Consider the following 16,152-nt stretch of genomic DNA (forward strand, 5'->3'; position numbering starts at 1 on the left):
GCCCCAAATGTTCGTCATTTGTATTGCAGGGTCCAAATGTAAATGCCAAAGGGTAGCGTACAGGCATGCACGTCGCCTTTTGCCCTACACTCTCGCACTGCGCAGTGCACAGTAAGTAAACACTGCCTTTTTTTGTGAGCGCAGCTCGGGAGGGTTTCATTTCAATTGGTAAGCAGTGTTCCCAATTGAAATTGAACCCTCCCGGCTGTGTTCGCATGGCAAGAAGCATGGACAATGGATCCCTATGGGGTACGCCTGCTTTATGCTGGTGTCTAAAGCAGGCAGAAGGATCCCTATGGAGTACGCCTGCTTTATGCTGGTGTCTAAAGCAGGCAGAAGGATCCCTACAGGGTACGCCTGCTTTATGCTGGTGTCTAAAGCAGGCAGAAGGATCCATATGGGGTACGCCTGCTTTATGCTGGTGACTAAAGCAGGCAGAAGGATCCCTATGGGGTACGCCTGCTTTATGCTGGTGTCTAAAGCAGGCAGAAGGATCCCTACAGGGTACGCCTGCTTTATGCTGGTGTCTAAAGCAGGCAGAAGGATCCATATGGGGTACGCCTGCTTTATGCTGGTGACTAAAGCAGGCAGAAGGATCCCTATGGAGTACGCCTACTTTATACTGGTGCCTAAAGCAGGCGCATGGATCCCTATGGGGTACGCCTGCTTTATGCTGGTGTCTAAAGCAGGCAGAAGGATCCCTACAGGGTACGCCTGCTTTATGCTGGTGTCTAAAGCAGGCAGAAGGACCCATATGGGGTACGCCTGCTTTATGCTGGTGACTAAAGCAGGCAGAAGGATCCCTATGGAGTACTCCTGCTCTATGCTGGTGCCTAAAGCAGGCACATGGAGCCCTATGGAGTACGCCTGCTTTATGCTGGTGTCTAAAGCAGGTGCATGGATCCCTATGGAGTACGCCTGCTCTATGCTGGTGCCTAAAGCAAGCACATGGATCCCTATGGAGTACGCCTGCTCTATGCTGGTGCCTAAAGCAGGCACATGGATCCCTATGGAGTATGCCTGCTTTATGCTGGTGCCTAAAGCAGGCAGATGGATCCCTTTGGGGTACACCTGCTTTATGCTGTCATCTAAATCAGGCAGAGGGATCCCTATGGGGTACGCCTGCTTTATGCTGGCGTCTAAAGCAGGCAGATGGATCACCATGGAGTGCGCCTGCTTTATGCTGGTGTCTAAAGCAGGCAGATGGATCCCTATGGAGTGCGCCAGCTTTATGATGGTGTCTAAAACAGGCAGATGGATCCATATAGAGTGCGCCTGCTTTATGCTGGTGTCTAAAGCAGGCAGATGGATCCCTATGGAGTGCGCCTGCTTTATGCTGGTGTCTAAAGCAGGCAGATGGATCCCTGTGGAGTGCGCCAGCTTTACGCTGGTGTTTAAAGCAGGCAGATGGATCCCTGTGGAGTGCGCCTGCTTTACGCTGGTGTTTAAAGCAGGCTGATGGATCCCTATGGAGTGCGCCAGCTTTACGCTGTTGTTTAAAGCAGGCAGATGGATCCCTATGGAGTACGCCTGCTTTATGCTGGTGTCTAAAGCAGGCAGATGGATCCCTATGGAGTGTGCCAGCTTTACACTGGTGTTTAAAGCAGGCAGATGGATCCCTATGGGTATACCTGCTTTTTGCTGGTGCCTAATGCAGGCACATGGAGCCCTATGGAGTACGCCTGCTTTATGCTGGTGTCTAAAGCAGGCAGAAGGATCCATATGGGGTACGCCTGCTTTATGCTGGTGACTAAAGCAGGCAGAAGGATCCCTATGGAGTACGCCTACTTTATACTGGTGCCTAAAGCAGGCGCATGGATCCCTATGGGGTACGCCTGCTTTATGCTGGTGTCAAAAGCAGGCAGAAGGATCCCTACAGGGTACGCCTGCTTTATGCTGGTGTCTAAAGCAGGCAGAAGGATCCCTATGGATTACTCCTGCTCTATGCTGGTGCCTAAAGCAGGCACATGGAGCCCTATGGAGTACGCCTGCTTTATGCTGGTGCCTAAAGCAGGCAGATGGATCCCTTTGGAGTACGCCTGCTTTATGCTGGCTTCTAAATCAGGCAGAGGGGCCTGCTTTATGCTGGTGTCTAAAGCAGGTGCATGGATCCCTATGGAGTACGCCTGCTCTATGCTGGTGCCTAAAGCAAGCACATGGATCCCTATGGAGTACGCCTGCTCTATGCTGGTGCCTAAAGCAGGCACATGGATCCCTATGGAGTATGCCTGCTTTATGCTGGTGCCTAAAGCCTGCAGATGGATCCCTTTGGGGTACGCCTGCTTTATGCTGGCGTCTAAATCAGGCAGAGGGATCCCTATGGGGTACGCCTGCTTTATGCTGGCGTCTAAAGCAGGCAGATGGATCACCATGGAGTACGCCTGCTTTATGCTGGTGTCTAAAGCAGGCAGATGGATCCCTATGGAGTGCGCCAGCTTTATGATGGTGTCTAAAACAGGCAGATGGATCCCTATAGAGTGCGCCTGCTTTATGCTGGTGTCTAAAGCAGGCAGATGGATCCCTATGGAGTGCGCCTGCTTTATGCTGGTGTCTAAAGCAGGCAGATGGATCCCTGTGGAGTGCGCCAGCTTTACGCTGGTGTTTAAAGCAGGCAGATGGATCCCTGTGGAGTGCGCCTGCTTTACGCTGGTGTTTAAAAGCAGGCTGATGGATCCCTATGGAGTGCGCCAGCTTTACGCTGTTGTTTAAAGCAGGCAGATAGATCCCTATGGAGTACGCCTGCTTTATGCTGGTGTCTAAAGCAGGCAGATGGATCCCTATGGAGTGTGCCAGCTTTACACTGGTGTTTAAAGCAGGCAGATGGATCCCTATGGGTATGCCTGCTTTATGCTGGTGCCTAATGCAGGCACATGGAGCCCTATGGAGTACGCCTGCTTTATGCTGGTGTCCAAAGCAGGCAGAAGGATCCATATGGGGTACGCCTGCTTTATGCTGGTGACTAAAGCAGGCAGAAGGATCCCTATGGAGTACGCCTGCTCTATGCTGGTGCCTAAAGCAGGCACATGGAGCCCTATGGAGTAGGCCTGCGTTATGCTGGTGTCTAAAGCAGGCAGATGGATCCCTTTGGAGTACGCCTGCTTTATGCTGGCTTCTAAATCAGGCAGAGGGGCCTGCTTTATGCTGGTGTCTAAAGCAGGTGCATGGATCCCTATGGAGTACGCCTGCTCTATGCTGGTGCCTAAAGCAAGCACATGGATCCCTATGGAGTACGCCTGCTCTATGCTGGTGCCTAAAGCAGGCACATGGATCCCTATGGAGTACGCCTGCTTTATGCTGGTGCCTAAAGCAGGCAGATGGATCCCTTTGGGGTACGCCTGCTTTATGCTGGCGTCTAAATCAGGCAGAGGGATCCCTATGGGGTACGCCTGCTTTATGCTGGCGTCTAAAGCAGGCAGATGGATCACCATGGAGTATGCCTGCTTTATGCTGGTGTCTAAAGCAGGCAGATGGATCCCTATGGAGTGCGCCAGCTTTATGATGGTGTCTAAAACAGGTAGATGGATCCCTATAGAGTGCGCCTGCTTTATGCTGGTGTCTAAAGCAGGCAGATGGATCCCTGTGGAGTGCGCCAGCTTTACGCTGGTGTTTAAAGCAGGCAGATGGATCCCTGTGGAGTGCGCCTGCTTTACGCTGGTGTTTAAAGCAGGCTGATGGATCCCTATGGAGTGTGCCTGCTTAATGCTGGTGTCTAAAGCAGGCAGATGGATCCCTATGGAGTGTGCCAGCTTTACACTGGTGTTTAAAGCAGGCAGATGGATCCCTATGGGTATGCCTGCTTTATGCTGGTGCCTAATGCAGGCACATGGAGCCCTATGGAGTACGCCTGCTTTATGCTGGTGTCTAAAGCAGGCAGAAGGATCCATATGGGGTACGCCTGCTTTATGCTGGTGACTAAAGCAGGCAGAAGGATCCCTATGGAGTACGCCTACTTTATACTGGTGCCTAAAGCAGGCGCATGGATCCCTATGGGGTACGCCTGCTTTATGCTGGTGTCTAAAGCAGGCAGAAGGATCCCTACAGGGTACGCCTGCTTTATGCTGGTGTCTAAAGCAGGCAGAAGGATCCATATGGGGTACGCCTGCTTTATGCTGGTGACTAAAGCAGGCAGAAGGATCCCTATGGAGTAAACCTGCTCTATGCTGGTGCCTAAAGCAGGCACATGGAGCCCTATGGAGTACGCCTGCTTTATGCTGGTGCCTAAAGCAAGCACATGGATCCCTATGGAGTACGCCTGCTCTATGCTGGTGCCTAAAGCAAGCACATGGATCCCTATGGAGTACGCCTGCTCTATGCTGGTGCCTAAAGCAGGCACATGGATCCCTATGGAGTATGCCTGCTTTATGCTGGTGCCTAAAGCAGGCAGATGGATCCCTTTGGGGTACGCCTGCTTTATGCTGGCGTCTAAATCAGGCAGAGGGATCCCTATGGGGTACGCCTGCTTTATGCTGGTGTCTAAAGCAGGCAGATGGATCACCATGGAGTGCGCCTGCTTTATGCTGGTGTCTAAAGCAGGCAGATGGATCCCTATGGAGTGCGCCAGCTTTATGATGGTGTCTAAAACAGGCAGATGGATCCCTATAGAGTGCGCCTGCTTTATGCTGGTGTCTAAAGCAGGCAGATGGATCCCTATGGAGTGTGCCTGCTTTATGCTGGTGTCTAAAGCAGGCAGATGGATCCCTGTGGAGTGCGCCAGCTTTACGCTGGTGTTTAAAGCAGGCAGATGGATCCCTGTGGAGTGCGCCTGCTTTACGCTGGTGTTTAAAGCAGGCTGATGGATCCCTATGGAGTGCGCCAGCTTTACACTGGTGTTTAAAGCAGGCAGATGGATCCCTATGGGTATGCCTGCTTTATGCTGGTGCCTAATGCAGGCACATGGAGCCCTATGCAGTACGCCTGCTTTATGCTGGTGTCTAAAGCAGGCAGAAGGATCCATATGGGTACGCCTGCTTTATGCTGGTGACTAAAGCAGGCAGAAGGATCCCTATGGAGTACGCCTACTTTATACTGGTGCCTAAAGCAGGCGCATGGATCCCTATGGGGTACGCCTGCTTTATGCTGGTGTCTAAAGCAGGCAGAAGGATCCCTACAGGGTACGCCTGCTTTATGCTGGTGACTAAAGCAGGCAGAAGGATCCCTACAGGGTACGCCTGCTTTATGCTGGTGTCTAAAGCAGGCAGAAGGATCCATATGGGGTACGCCTGCTTTATGCTGGTGACTAAAGCAGGCAGAAGGATCCCTATGGAGTAAACCTGCTCTATGCTGGTGCCTAAAGCAGGCACATGGAGCCCTATGGAGTACGCCTGCTTTATGCTGGTGCCTAAAGCAAGCACATGGATCCCTATGGAGTACGCCTGCTCTATGCTGGTGCCTAAAGCAAGCACATGGATCCCTATGGAGTACGCCTGCTCTATGCTGGTGCCTAAAGCAGGCACATGGATCCCTATGGAGTATGCCTGCTTTATGCTGGTGCCTAAAGCAGGCAGATGGATCCCTTTGGGGTACGCCTGCTTTATGCTGGCGTCTAAATCAGGCAGAGGGATCCCTATGGGGTACGCCTGCTTTATGCTGGTGTCTAAAGCAGGCAGATGGATCACCATGGAGTGCGCCTGCTTTATGCTGGTGTCTAAAGCAGGCAGATGGATCCCTATGGAGTGCGCCAGCTTTATGATGGTGTCTAAAACAGGCAGATGGATCCCTATAGAGTGCGCCTGCTTTATGCTGGTGTCTAAAGCAGGCAGATGGATCCCTATGGAGTGTGCCTGCTTTATGCTGGTGTCTAAAGCAGGCAGATGGATCCCTGTGGAGTGCGCCAGCTTTACGCTGGTGTTTAAAGCAGGCAGATGGATCCCTGTGGAGTGCGCCTGCTTTACGCTGGTGTTTAAAGCAGGCTGATGGATCCCTATGGAGTGCGCCAGCTTTACACTGGTGTTTAAAGCAGGCAGATGGATCCCTATGGGTATGCCTGCTTTATGCTGGTGCCTAATGCAGGCACATGGAGCCCTATGCAGTACGCCTGCTTTATGCTGGTGTCTAAAGCAGGCAGAAGGATCCATATGGGGTACGCCTGCTTTATGCTGGTGACTAAAGCAGGCAGAAGGATCCCTATGGAGTACGCCTACTTTATACTGGTGCCTAAAGCAGGCGCATGGATCCCTATGGGGTACGCCTGCTTTATGCTGGTGTCTAAAGCAGGCAGAAGGATCCCTACAGGGTACGCCTGCTTTATGCTGGTGACTAAAGCAGGCAGAAGGATCCCTATGGAGTACACCTGCTCTATGCTGGTGCCTAAAGCAGGCACATGGAGCCCTATGGAGTACGCCTGCTTTATGCTGGTGCCTAAAGCAGGCAGATGGATCCCTTTGGAATACGCCTGCTTTATGCTGGCTTCTAAATCAGGCAGAGGGGCCTGCTTTATGCTGGTGTCTAAAGCAGGTGCATGGATCTCTATGGAATACGCCTGCTCTATGCTGGTGCCTAAAGCAAGCACATGGATCCCTATGGAGTACGCCTGCTCTATGCTGGTGCCAAAAGCAGGCACATGGATCCCTATGGAGTACGCCTGCTTTATGCTGGTGCCTAAAGCAGGCAGATGGATCCCTTTGGGGTACGCCTGCTTTATGCTGGCGTCTAAATCAGGCAGAGGGATCCCTATGGGGTACGCCTGCTTTATGCTGGCGTCTAAAGCAGGCAGATGGATCCCTATGGAGTGCGCCAGCTTTATGATGGCGTCTAAAACAGGCAGATGGATCCCTATAGAGTGCGCCTGCTTTATGCTGGTGTCTAAAGCAGGCAGATGGATCCCTATGGAGTGCGCCTGCTTTATGCTGGTGTCTAAAGCAGGCAGATGGATCCCTGTGGAGTGCGCCAGCTTTACGCTGGTGTTTAAAGCAGGCAGATGGATCCCTGTGGAGTGCGCCTGCTTTACGCTGGTGTTTAAAGCAGGCTGATGGATCCCTATGGAGTGCGCCAGCTTTACGCTGTTGTTTAAAGCAGGCAGATGGATCCCTATGGAGTACGCCTGCTTTATGCTGGTGTCTAATGCAGGCAGAAGGATCCCTATGGAGTGTGCCAGCTTTACGCTGGTGTTTAAAGCAGGCAGATGGATCCCTATGGAGTGTGCCAGCTTTACACTGGTGTTTAAAGCAGGCAGATGGATCCCTATGGGTATGCCTGTTTTATGCTGGTGCCTAATGCAGGCAGAAGGATCCATATGGAGTAGGCCTGCGTTATGCTGGTGCCTAAAGCAGGCAGATGGATCCCTTTGGAGTACGCCTGCTTTATGCTGGCATCTAAATCAGGCAGAGGGGCCTGCTTTATGCTGGTGTCTAAAGCAGGCGCATGGATCCCTATGGAGTACACCTGCATGAGCTCCCGGTCGTCCAGCATCCTCCCTTTTTCCAGTCCCACCAATAGTAGCGAGGGTGCTGAATATGGGATGAGCTGCTTGTGTGGAGGGAAGAGGTGTGTATTGGCAAGAGGTGTGTGTCCCCTGAGGCAAAGTCAGAGAGTCCATGCCTTCTTTCTTCAGGCATGTGCCGTCAGCCCACAAAGACGAGGCCGCACCCACTGACTCTGCTGCTGACCTGTCCGTCAGTAGGAGGCTTTCTATGGTATCGAGGTGTACATCAGTAGTTACTTGCAGAAATGTTCCGATCTCATCTTCTGCATAACACACTAGTTCTCATGTCAATAAAACCAAAAACATTCTGCACTCCCCTTTATATCATGTTTGATGTTTTGGTCACTATAACGACATTAATGCCTGGTAACAAAGCGATAACGCCCCACATAATGCAAAGTGCAGAGAATGTGCAATACTAGGCCAGTTCTACTAAACATGGATGCCATTAGGGCTACAGGTGTGAAATACCTGGTGCTTTTCCAATAGGCTCTGAGCACTGGCCAATGACTGCCCATAGTCCTTGGATGTGGCCAGGGGAAGCTTCTCGTGGACCCATGCAAGCTCATCGTCGACATCTTGGAAAAACTGATAGAGCAGCCTCTGTGCCTCCAGGGACCCTCGTCGCTCCAGCAGGGGCTCACCTAGGTTCTTATACCTGTGGATCAAGAGAGAGGGAGGGCATTCAGTGGCTAACTGGAGAATGGGAAGAGGACAGGGGGCGCAAAATGATAATACAACAACATGTGAAAAGGATGACAGTCACCAAATCACAACTGATGATGCAGCGCAAACACGCAGTGAACATTGTAAAAGGACTAAGTTCTGCTATGACAACGGGTGCTGGTGAGATCAATTGGTGGCCATTCTGCAGCCTTAGTTACCGAACCTGAGACTTGGTGCATTATGCGTCAGTGGGAGATGTCTCCAACATGGAGGCCTTTGAGGACTTTGCTAGCCTAATGAGAACACTAGTCACAGAGCACTCGGGTTGGCTCATGTCAGACACGAATAGCTCATCCAGCAATGCTTTAGACTTTGCAATCTGGAACTTGCAGTTTTATTGTTGACATTTTTGTATTTTGTATTTTATTATTTGTATTGCGCACCGGACTCGTAGGTATCAGGGCACATAGCATAAGATAATTCACAGCTTAGTTACACAACAAATTACAGAATTTGTACAGCACACAGGGTAAAGTACAGAAGAAGTAAGTGGGCACAAGGTGGGTGGCATAAAGGCAATGCAGTGCAGGCAGAGTCATGAGAGTGCAAATTAAGTAACATAGGAGTAAGCGATACAGCCAAAAGTGAGTTAGATAGCTAAGAGAATGTGCAGTCACAGGTCAGTACAATATAAAGACAGGTTGCTGTCTAGCAGTCTGAGGGCCTCATTACGAGTCAGGCGTTAAGGGGTTTACGGCGCCGTAAACGGCGCCGACCCTTAACGCCTGATTATAAGGTCCCTTAGCGCCATGGTGAGTTTAACGCCTGCTTTTTGCAGGCGTTAAAATCCATGGCGCTAAGGGACCTTGGAGATAATTACGGCACCGTAATTTACGGTGGCGTAATTATCTCCTTCCCCACTCCCATTATGCCCTATGGGGCAAAAATGGGAATGGGGAAGGGTAAATGGGAAATGGGGATTTACCGCCCCACTCACCTTGGAATGGGGCGGTAAATCCACCAACCACCATGGCGTAAACGTAGTTTACGCCATGGCGGTAAAGGTACGACCCAGGCGGTAACTTACTGCCTGGGTCGTAATGAGGCACAGAGTCTTTGAGCCATTTAATGATTCTCTGTCGGAAGTTATGGATGGATTGATCTGCTCTTAAGGTAGGAGGAAGTGAGTTCCACAGTTGGGCTGCCTTGACTGGGTAGCTACATCCCATGTAAACATGGGACTATTTAGTAACTACCAGAATGTAAGGAAGGAACCTAGGACTTGATGGACTACGCACATCTGGCATGGTGCAACTTGAGAGGGAGAGGTGATGACCATACAACAACAAGGAAAGAGACATTCTTGGAAGGACCATAGGGAGTGTTGTACGGGGATCATTTCCAAATCCCACCAAACACAACCCTTGGTTGCCTTACTCAGGGGTGTAATAGGCATGCTGGCAGCAAAGGGAGTCCCAGCTATACATGGGTCACCACACTGACCTAATGACAATATTTGTCTATGCGTGGCAGACTCTCACAAGACCCTTACCCCAGTGTGAAAGAGCCCAGTCATTCTGTGTTACACAAGAGGTCCTACTGCAGCTACTCAGGCACAGACAGGAGGACGTTAGGTTTCTTTAATGAATCACAAGATTGGGACTGCAGAAGTATCAATTTTGTTTGCTATAGTCGTGGAGCGATGTCAGGTTCCATAGTAAATAGGTGGTAATTAAAGAATTATTATCCTTATGTTCTTTGTTTATTTCATCATGGATCGTGAGCTTTTAGCGATCAAGGCAGCCTTTGAGGAATGGCGCCATTATTTAAATGGAGCTAGACACACTGTGACAGTTTTGACTGATCACCGAAATCTTTTATTTTTAAAATCAGCTAAAACTTTAACACCCAGACAATTAAGATGGTCATTATTCTTTTCAGATTATGATTTTGTAATTACTTTTAAACCTGGAAGTCAAAATGGAAAGGCAGATGCTTTGTCTCGTCAGTTTCCTGGTAGTGAACAATTGAAGGAGATTGATCAACAACCTGTGATTTCCTCTGAACATTTTATTGTGGCGGGAGTTTTTGATGAAGGAAATTTTTCTAAAGAAATTCAAGACTGTATGACTTCTGAACAAATGGATGAATGGGTGAGACAGGACCCAGTGAGAAAAATTAAAAATGGTTTACCATATTTCGACACTAGATTATATCTTCCTTCAGAGAAGCTCCGTGAAAAAATTTTGATTGATTGTCATGAATCAAAACTCTCAGGTCATCCAGGGTTTAAAAAAACTTTAGAGTTGGTCAGGAGGGAATTTTGGTGGGATACAATGAGAAGTGACATTTTAAACTTTGTTAAGACTTGTGAGACTTGTATTAGAGCCAAGTCACATGTGGGTAAACCAATGGGTTTATTAGAACCTCTTCCAATTCCGCCGCATCCGTGGCATACTATTTCTATGGATTTTATAGTTGATCTCCCTAAGGATCAGGGTTGTTCTACAATTTTGGTTGTTGTTGATTTACTTACTAAAGAAAGTCATTTTATTCCAATTAAAGGGGAAGTTACTGCAGAAAGTTTGGCACAGCATTTTTCTCAAGGCATTGTTCGGCTGCATGGTTTACCTAGTCAGGTGATTTCCGATAGAGGTTCTCAGTTTATTTCAAAATTTTGGAGGGCCTTTTGTAGAAGTCTTGGTGTGGAAGTTAAATTAACATCTGGATATCATCCCGAGACTAATGGTCAAGTGGAACGTGTTAATCAAGAGTTGGAAAAGTACTTAAGATGTTACTTGCAAGCAGGAGACAGTTGGGTAGATCTAATTTGGATAGCAGAATATGCATATAATAATTCTATGAAGGATTCTACTTCTATGTCACCTTTTTTCTGTAGTCGTGGTTTCCATCCTCGTTTCCTTAGAGAACAGATAGAGAAAGACATTGGTAGTCCAGCAGTTGAGATTAGATTACAGACTATGAAGGAAAATTTGGTACGAGCAGTCAAGGCACTTCAATTGAGTAAGGCTAGTTATAAGAGATTTGCTGATGTTAAACGCAAGCCTGGGCCAGAATTTTGTGTTGGGAATAAAGTCTGGTTGTCTACCAAGAATTTGAAAATCAAGGGTCGAACTAAATTTAGTCCAAGATTTATAGGTCCTTTTGAGATTGAGACTGTGATAAATCCAGTTGCAGTTAGATTGAAACTTCCCGAAAATTTAAAAGTACATCCAACATTTCACATTAGTCAGTTAAAACCATTTGTTGATGGAACTAGATTAGGAGTTCCTCCTAGTCCAGTTTTAGTGGAGAATCAATCTGAAGAATTTGAGGTCAGAGCAATTTTGGACTCTAGAAGAAGTCGTGGAAAACTTCAGTATTTAATAGACTGGAAAGGTTTTGGGCCTGAGGAACGCTCTTGGGAATTTGCTAGTGATGTCCATGCTCCAATTTTTGTCGCCAAATTTCATAGGAAGTATCCTTTCAAGCCTGGTCCGGGAGGGAGGGCTTGGAGAGGGGGTACTGTCAGGTTCCATAGTAAATAGGTGGTAATTAAAGAATTATTATCCTTATGTTCTTTGTTTATTTCATTGTTAGGTTTAAAAACTAAATATAGTCCTTTCACTGTTAAAATGGTTGGGCCTTAACTTCCATATTCAGAGTACTGCAGATACCCCAAGCCAAGATGGAGGGCAGAGGCAGGAGTTCTGATTGGGTGGCAGGTTGACAATGGTGTGACTCCCAACATTCTAAACTGCCTTTCATTAGTTTAGTTTCCTGAGCTGGTCATGTTTCTGTTTATCTCCTATGTTTTGGGCCTTGGAAAACTCTTAAGAAAAATATCTTCAACACTAAAAGAAAAAGAAACAACTCATTCAAGTTACATCTACTCTAAACAAATTAATTTTCCCTGTGGAAGAAAATGCTGAGAGGTCTTCTAAAGCAAAAAATAAGCTAAGTACTTTTTATGTAATTAATGTAAATGAACTGCCAAAGTTAGCCTTATCTTCTGTTATTTTCTCCTCTGAAGTGCAAGGATTAAAAGACGTCGTGTTGTGAAGGCAGTGTTTTTACATGGCAAACTCATTCATCAGAGATTAAGTCATGAAAACATGATATTTAAAGGCTATTAAAGTTAATGACTGCACAGGCAACCTTGTTTTTTAAAAGCAGCACCAAGAAGGATATTTATTTTTGAGCCAAGGTATTTTTAACAAAGAGGAAAATATATAAGACTTGTTTACCATATTATATGAGGAATCTTCCAAATGCATCTCATTACATGCAAAGACGTTTTTGAGGAATAACTTTACTTTTAAACTGCACTCAACATTAAATGGTATTTCCTTTGGTTGTTGAACTATTTCCATAAAGAGAGGTAAATGAAATGGAATGAACTGATTAAGGAAATAGTATCATTTTAAGGAAAACAAAAGATTATTTCTGTGTTTTCAACTATTTTTTCAAGTGTGCTTCATTCAAAAGACTCATCTTCTTGAGACATTCTGGAGTTTGTGTTCACAGTTTTATTGACATTGTTTGGAAACACATTTTCTTTTCTTCAAGTTCATTTATTTCCACAAGGAACCTCCATCAGTTTAGTCACTTGTAATGACATTCAGTTCATTGGTTTTCAGCAGCACAGTTATGAAACATGACCACCAAAGTTTGCTTTTAGGGTAAAAGAGTTGGAGTTATTTCAAAACTAAAAAAAATATATAGACATAATTATCATCCTCTGGGCTTTTTGCAGAGGGTATTCAGGTAGGATTGTTGATATTCATAAAATAATAGTTGTTTAGTTTTGTAATATTATTTAATGCTTAACAATTTTCATTCATGCAGAGACCGGATGAAGATCGAAGATCCAGTGTCTGATTTGTTATTTTATCCACTTTTCCCCCTTCCCCCCAGGGGTGTCTAGTACTCAGCTGTTCAGTTTAGTTGTGAGCTAGACATCTTAGTGGGATCGTGGGACTCAGCAGCTCCTGCGTTGGATGTGGATATTACCAGCCTGACAAGCGATGAGTGGAGCAGCAGAGTAATCTGTCAAAGCAGCTGGATCTGTTTACACAACTCACTGTGTGATCGGAGGGTGCAACCAGCCATTCATAAGTTAAACAGAGGCTCAACTAAAGGTTAAAGCACTTTTCTCACATGGAGCATAAGTGCATGCTTTTCAGCTCATTTGCATAACCACAATGCATTGCTTTGTGGTTCTGTACTGCAGGTGAACTTCTGGGAATGAATCCCTGGTAGGGCAGTGGTATGCATACTTATTGCATGAAATGGCCTATTCTTCTCTCACATTTCAGAGCAAAGGGTTTTCTTTCTTGCATTTCTAATCTCACCATCACTTTGATGGTGTTTGGTAGAGAGAATTGATGAGGGTTCGGTTGACTGCGCTGGGTGTGGCTGAGCTGAGTGGGAGGGCTTTGCTGGGAGGTGACGGGGTGAGAGGCAGGAGGAGGAGCAGTGTGATGTTGGATTTTGTGAGGCAGACGGGGCGGTGGGAGGAGTTGTGAGTTTATGTGAGCTAAGTATTGATTGGTGGGTCTGGTGCACATCATCCTTTAGGATGGGGAAGTGCCTGCGTGGGTATGCCCACGCCTCCGATAATAGAGAAGGAGAAGAAGAAGGATGTCAGACTGCATCACACTGATGATCCATCATCGGGGTGAAATGTGTATATGGTGGGCTCCGTCCTTGATTGCTGTTGGTCTTGGTTTGCTAAAGCTGTATACCATTGTGCTGACACAGAGCACAAATGTGTGCTTTTCAGCTAATTTGCATAACCACGATGCATTGTTTAGTGGTTCTGAATTGGTGTACGTCCAGAGATAGCTAATGGTTGGCGCTGTGCCATGTGTGCCTGGTATGGCGATTCTACTCTCTTACTTTGGGTACAATGGGTTTTTCCATGCATTTTTTAAACCCACCATAACTTTGATGGTATTTGGTAAAGGGGCTCTACCAGTGTCAGGTCCTCAGCAGTGGAATTCTACAGGAGCTGCTGACCCACAGATGAGCTTGATTGGCCAAATTACAGCTGACTTTATTAAACTGTTGCAGTCAACGGACCACAGAGGAAGAGGGGAATGGGATAAAATAATGAAACTCGGTTCAAGTGATGTTCCTTCGATACTTGTCTAAACCTGCGAGCCTCCACTGAGTGCCTGGAGGGCATGGTTCCTCTAATTCTTCCAAGTTAACACTGTTTAGTCCCTGAAAAAATCCAAAAGGGAGAGCCAATGTAATCTGTGTGGTGACAGAATGTCTCTGTTGACAGGGTGCCTTGGAACGATGCCTCCATTAGCCCAGTGAATTGCCTCCCCAGGAGTGATTCCCATACGGGAGCAGCACGTGATTAGTTCTCCAGGGGTTTTGCTAGGTTTGTAAAGGATCCGGGTCTATGCTAAAGTTGGGACTGTCGGGGCTAGCTATAGCCTTTTGGTTGTAGCCCCTACAACCAAAAGACCCGGGGCTATAGCCCCCAGTCACCTAGCAACGCCTCTCTACCGTATGACAATTCTTTTTTAAAAGCTATCTATCCCTAAATTCACCCTCACTACTACAAAATAACTATTTATATTGCCTTTGTTTTCTGATTAAGCTTCATTGAAATCTTGATGAAAACGTAGTCCTTGTGAGTTGCATTCATTGCAGTTTATTGTTGTACCGGAAGCTTCCTCACACTGCTCACCTTATACTTGAAAGAACTCATGATACACTTCTTCCTGTTTGGCTCCTGGCAGTAGTGTTTCACCGGCGCAATGGCACGCAGGCCCAGCAGCGCCTTCGCGCAATGCCTCTGAAGCACACATGCGCACCAGGGAGTAGTGACAAGCTGGCTTTCCTGCTCGCGCTACTAGAAAAGGCCCTTGGGGGTAAGAAGAGGCCTCGCACAGCACTCCAGCGGTGCGATAATGGACAGACTTTGTCAAACACATAGAATGCGTGGCACAGGTGTCAAACTAAAATGGAGCTGTTCTGGGGATTGATGACACTCGTTTCTTCCTGAGGACAAGTAGCCCGCATCCACCAAAGTGTGCTGGATCGTGTCCCACACCGATGACTCAGTTGTAATCTTCTTATAGAAGACCAACCCTCTGTAGGCCCCACAAACAAGAGGAAATTGAGAAAGGACCTGTTCCAAACTTGTATGAAAGGTATTTGTAGAACGTTTGTCAGCATAATACAATGACTAGTGAACATTGGACCACCCAAGATTCCAAGTCTCTGGGCCTCATTACGAGGTGGGCGGTAAGGGATTAACGGCACCAGTAAGGGCATCGGTGCCGGTAATCCCTTACCCCCCTACTACGAGTTCCCTTTGCGGGTCCTCCCTTAACGCCTGGTTTTTCCAGGCATTAAGGACAGGACCCGCAAAGGGACTTTAGAGCTAATAACGGTACCGCAATTTGCTGTACCATTATTAGCGCCTTCCCCATTCCCATTGAGCCCTATGGGGGCTCAAATGGGAATGGGGAAGGGCCCTGGTGAATGGGGAATTAACGTTCCTGCCAACTTTGGAATGGAACGGTAATTGCTCCATTCACCAGGGCGGAGTCGGTAAGGTTTGTGAGGCAGCCATGGCGCTAATAGCGCCATGGTTACCTCCAACCTCGTAATGAGGCCCTCTGTCTTGAATAAGAGAAGGCCTAGATTCCTGCATTAATTGGTTATTTATAACAGGCACTAATCTCACACCATGTGGGATATTCACAGCCCTTCTACTTTGTGGGTATTCAACATTAATTCAACAAAAGGAAGGTTGTACCATATGTACCTTCAACTAATAGATACAGAAAAAAGACCTCAACAGCAAAGGCACATATGGTACAACCTTCCTTTGGTTGAATTAATATTTATAACACGCTTAATACCCAGAGGTTTACTAAGCGCGGACCCAGGGATCGAACCTGTGTTGCTTTGTGTCATCTGCACATTGCCCCAGAGATATCCTCTCGAACAAGGAAATAAAGGAGAGTATGATATATTGCCGCACCTAACATCCATCCCAATTCACCCATTCACAATCACTGAATTCCCCCACTCTGCCA

General features: G+C 47.2%; 1 protein-coding gene across 3 annotated transcripts in view; it reads right to left on the minus strand.

Moving 5' to 3' along the window:
- Nucleotides 1-16,152, minus strand: part of SPTBN5 (spectrin beta, non-erythrocytic 5) — a 1,050,196-nt gene that overhangs the window by 174,598 nt on the left and 859,446 nt on the right. For all 3 annotated transcript variants that reach the window (XR_011283950.1, XM_069638812.1, XM_069638811.1), the window contains exon 49: nt 7,892-8,078. Coding sequence is in view for 2 of the 3 variants with exons in the window: in XM_069638812.1 (XP_069494913.1) it covers nt 7,892-8,078 (187 nt within the window). In the remaining variant the exon portion in view is untranslated. The remainder of the gene's footprint in view (nt 1-7,891; nt 8,079-16,152) is intronic.

The sequence above is a fragment of the Ambystoma mexicanum genome, chromosome 14 (assembly GCF_040938575.1).
Source record: "Ambystoma mexicanum isolate Mex_15411 chromosome 14, UKY_AmexF1_1, whole genome shotgun sequence".
NCBI classification, from domain to species: Eukaryota; Metazoa; Chordata; class Amphibia; order Caudata; family Ambystomatidae; genus Ambystoma; species Ambystoma mexicanum.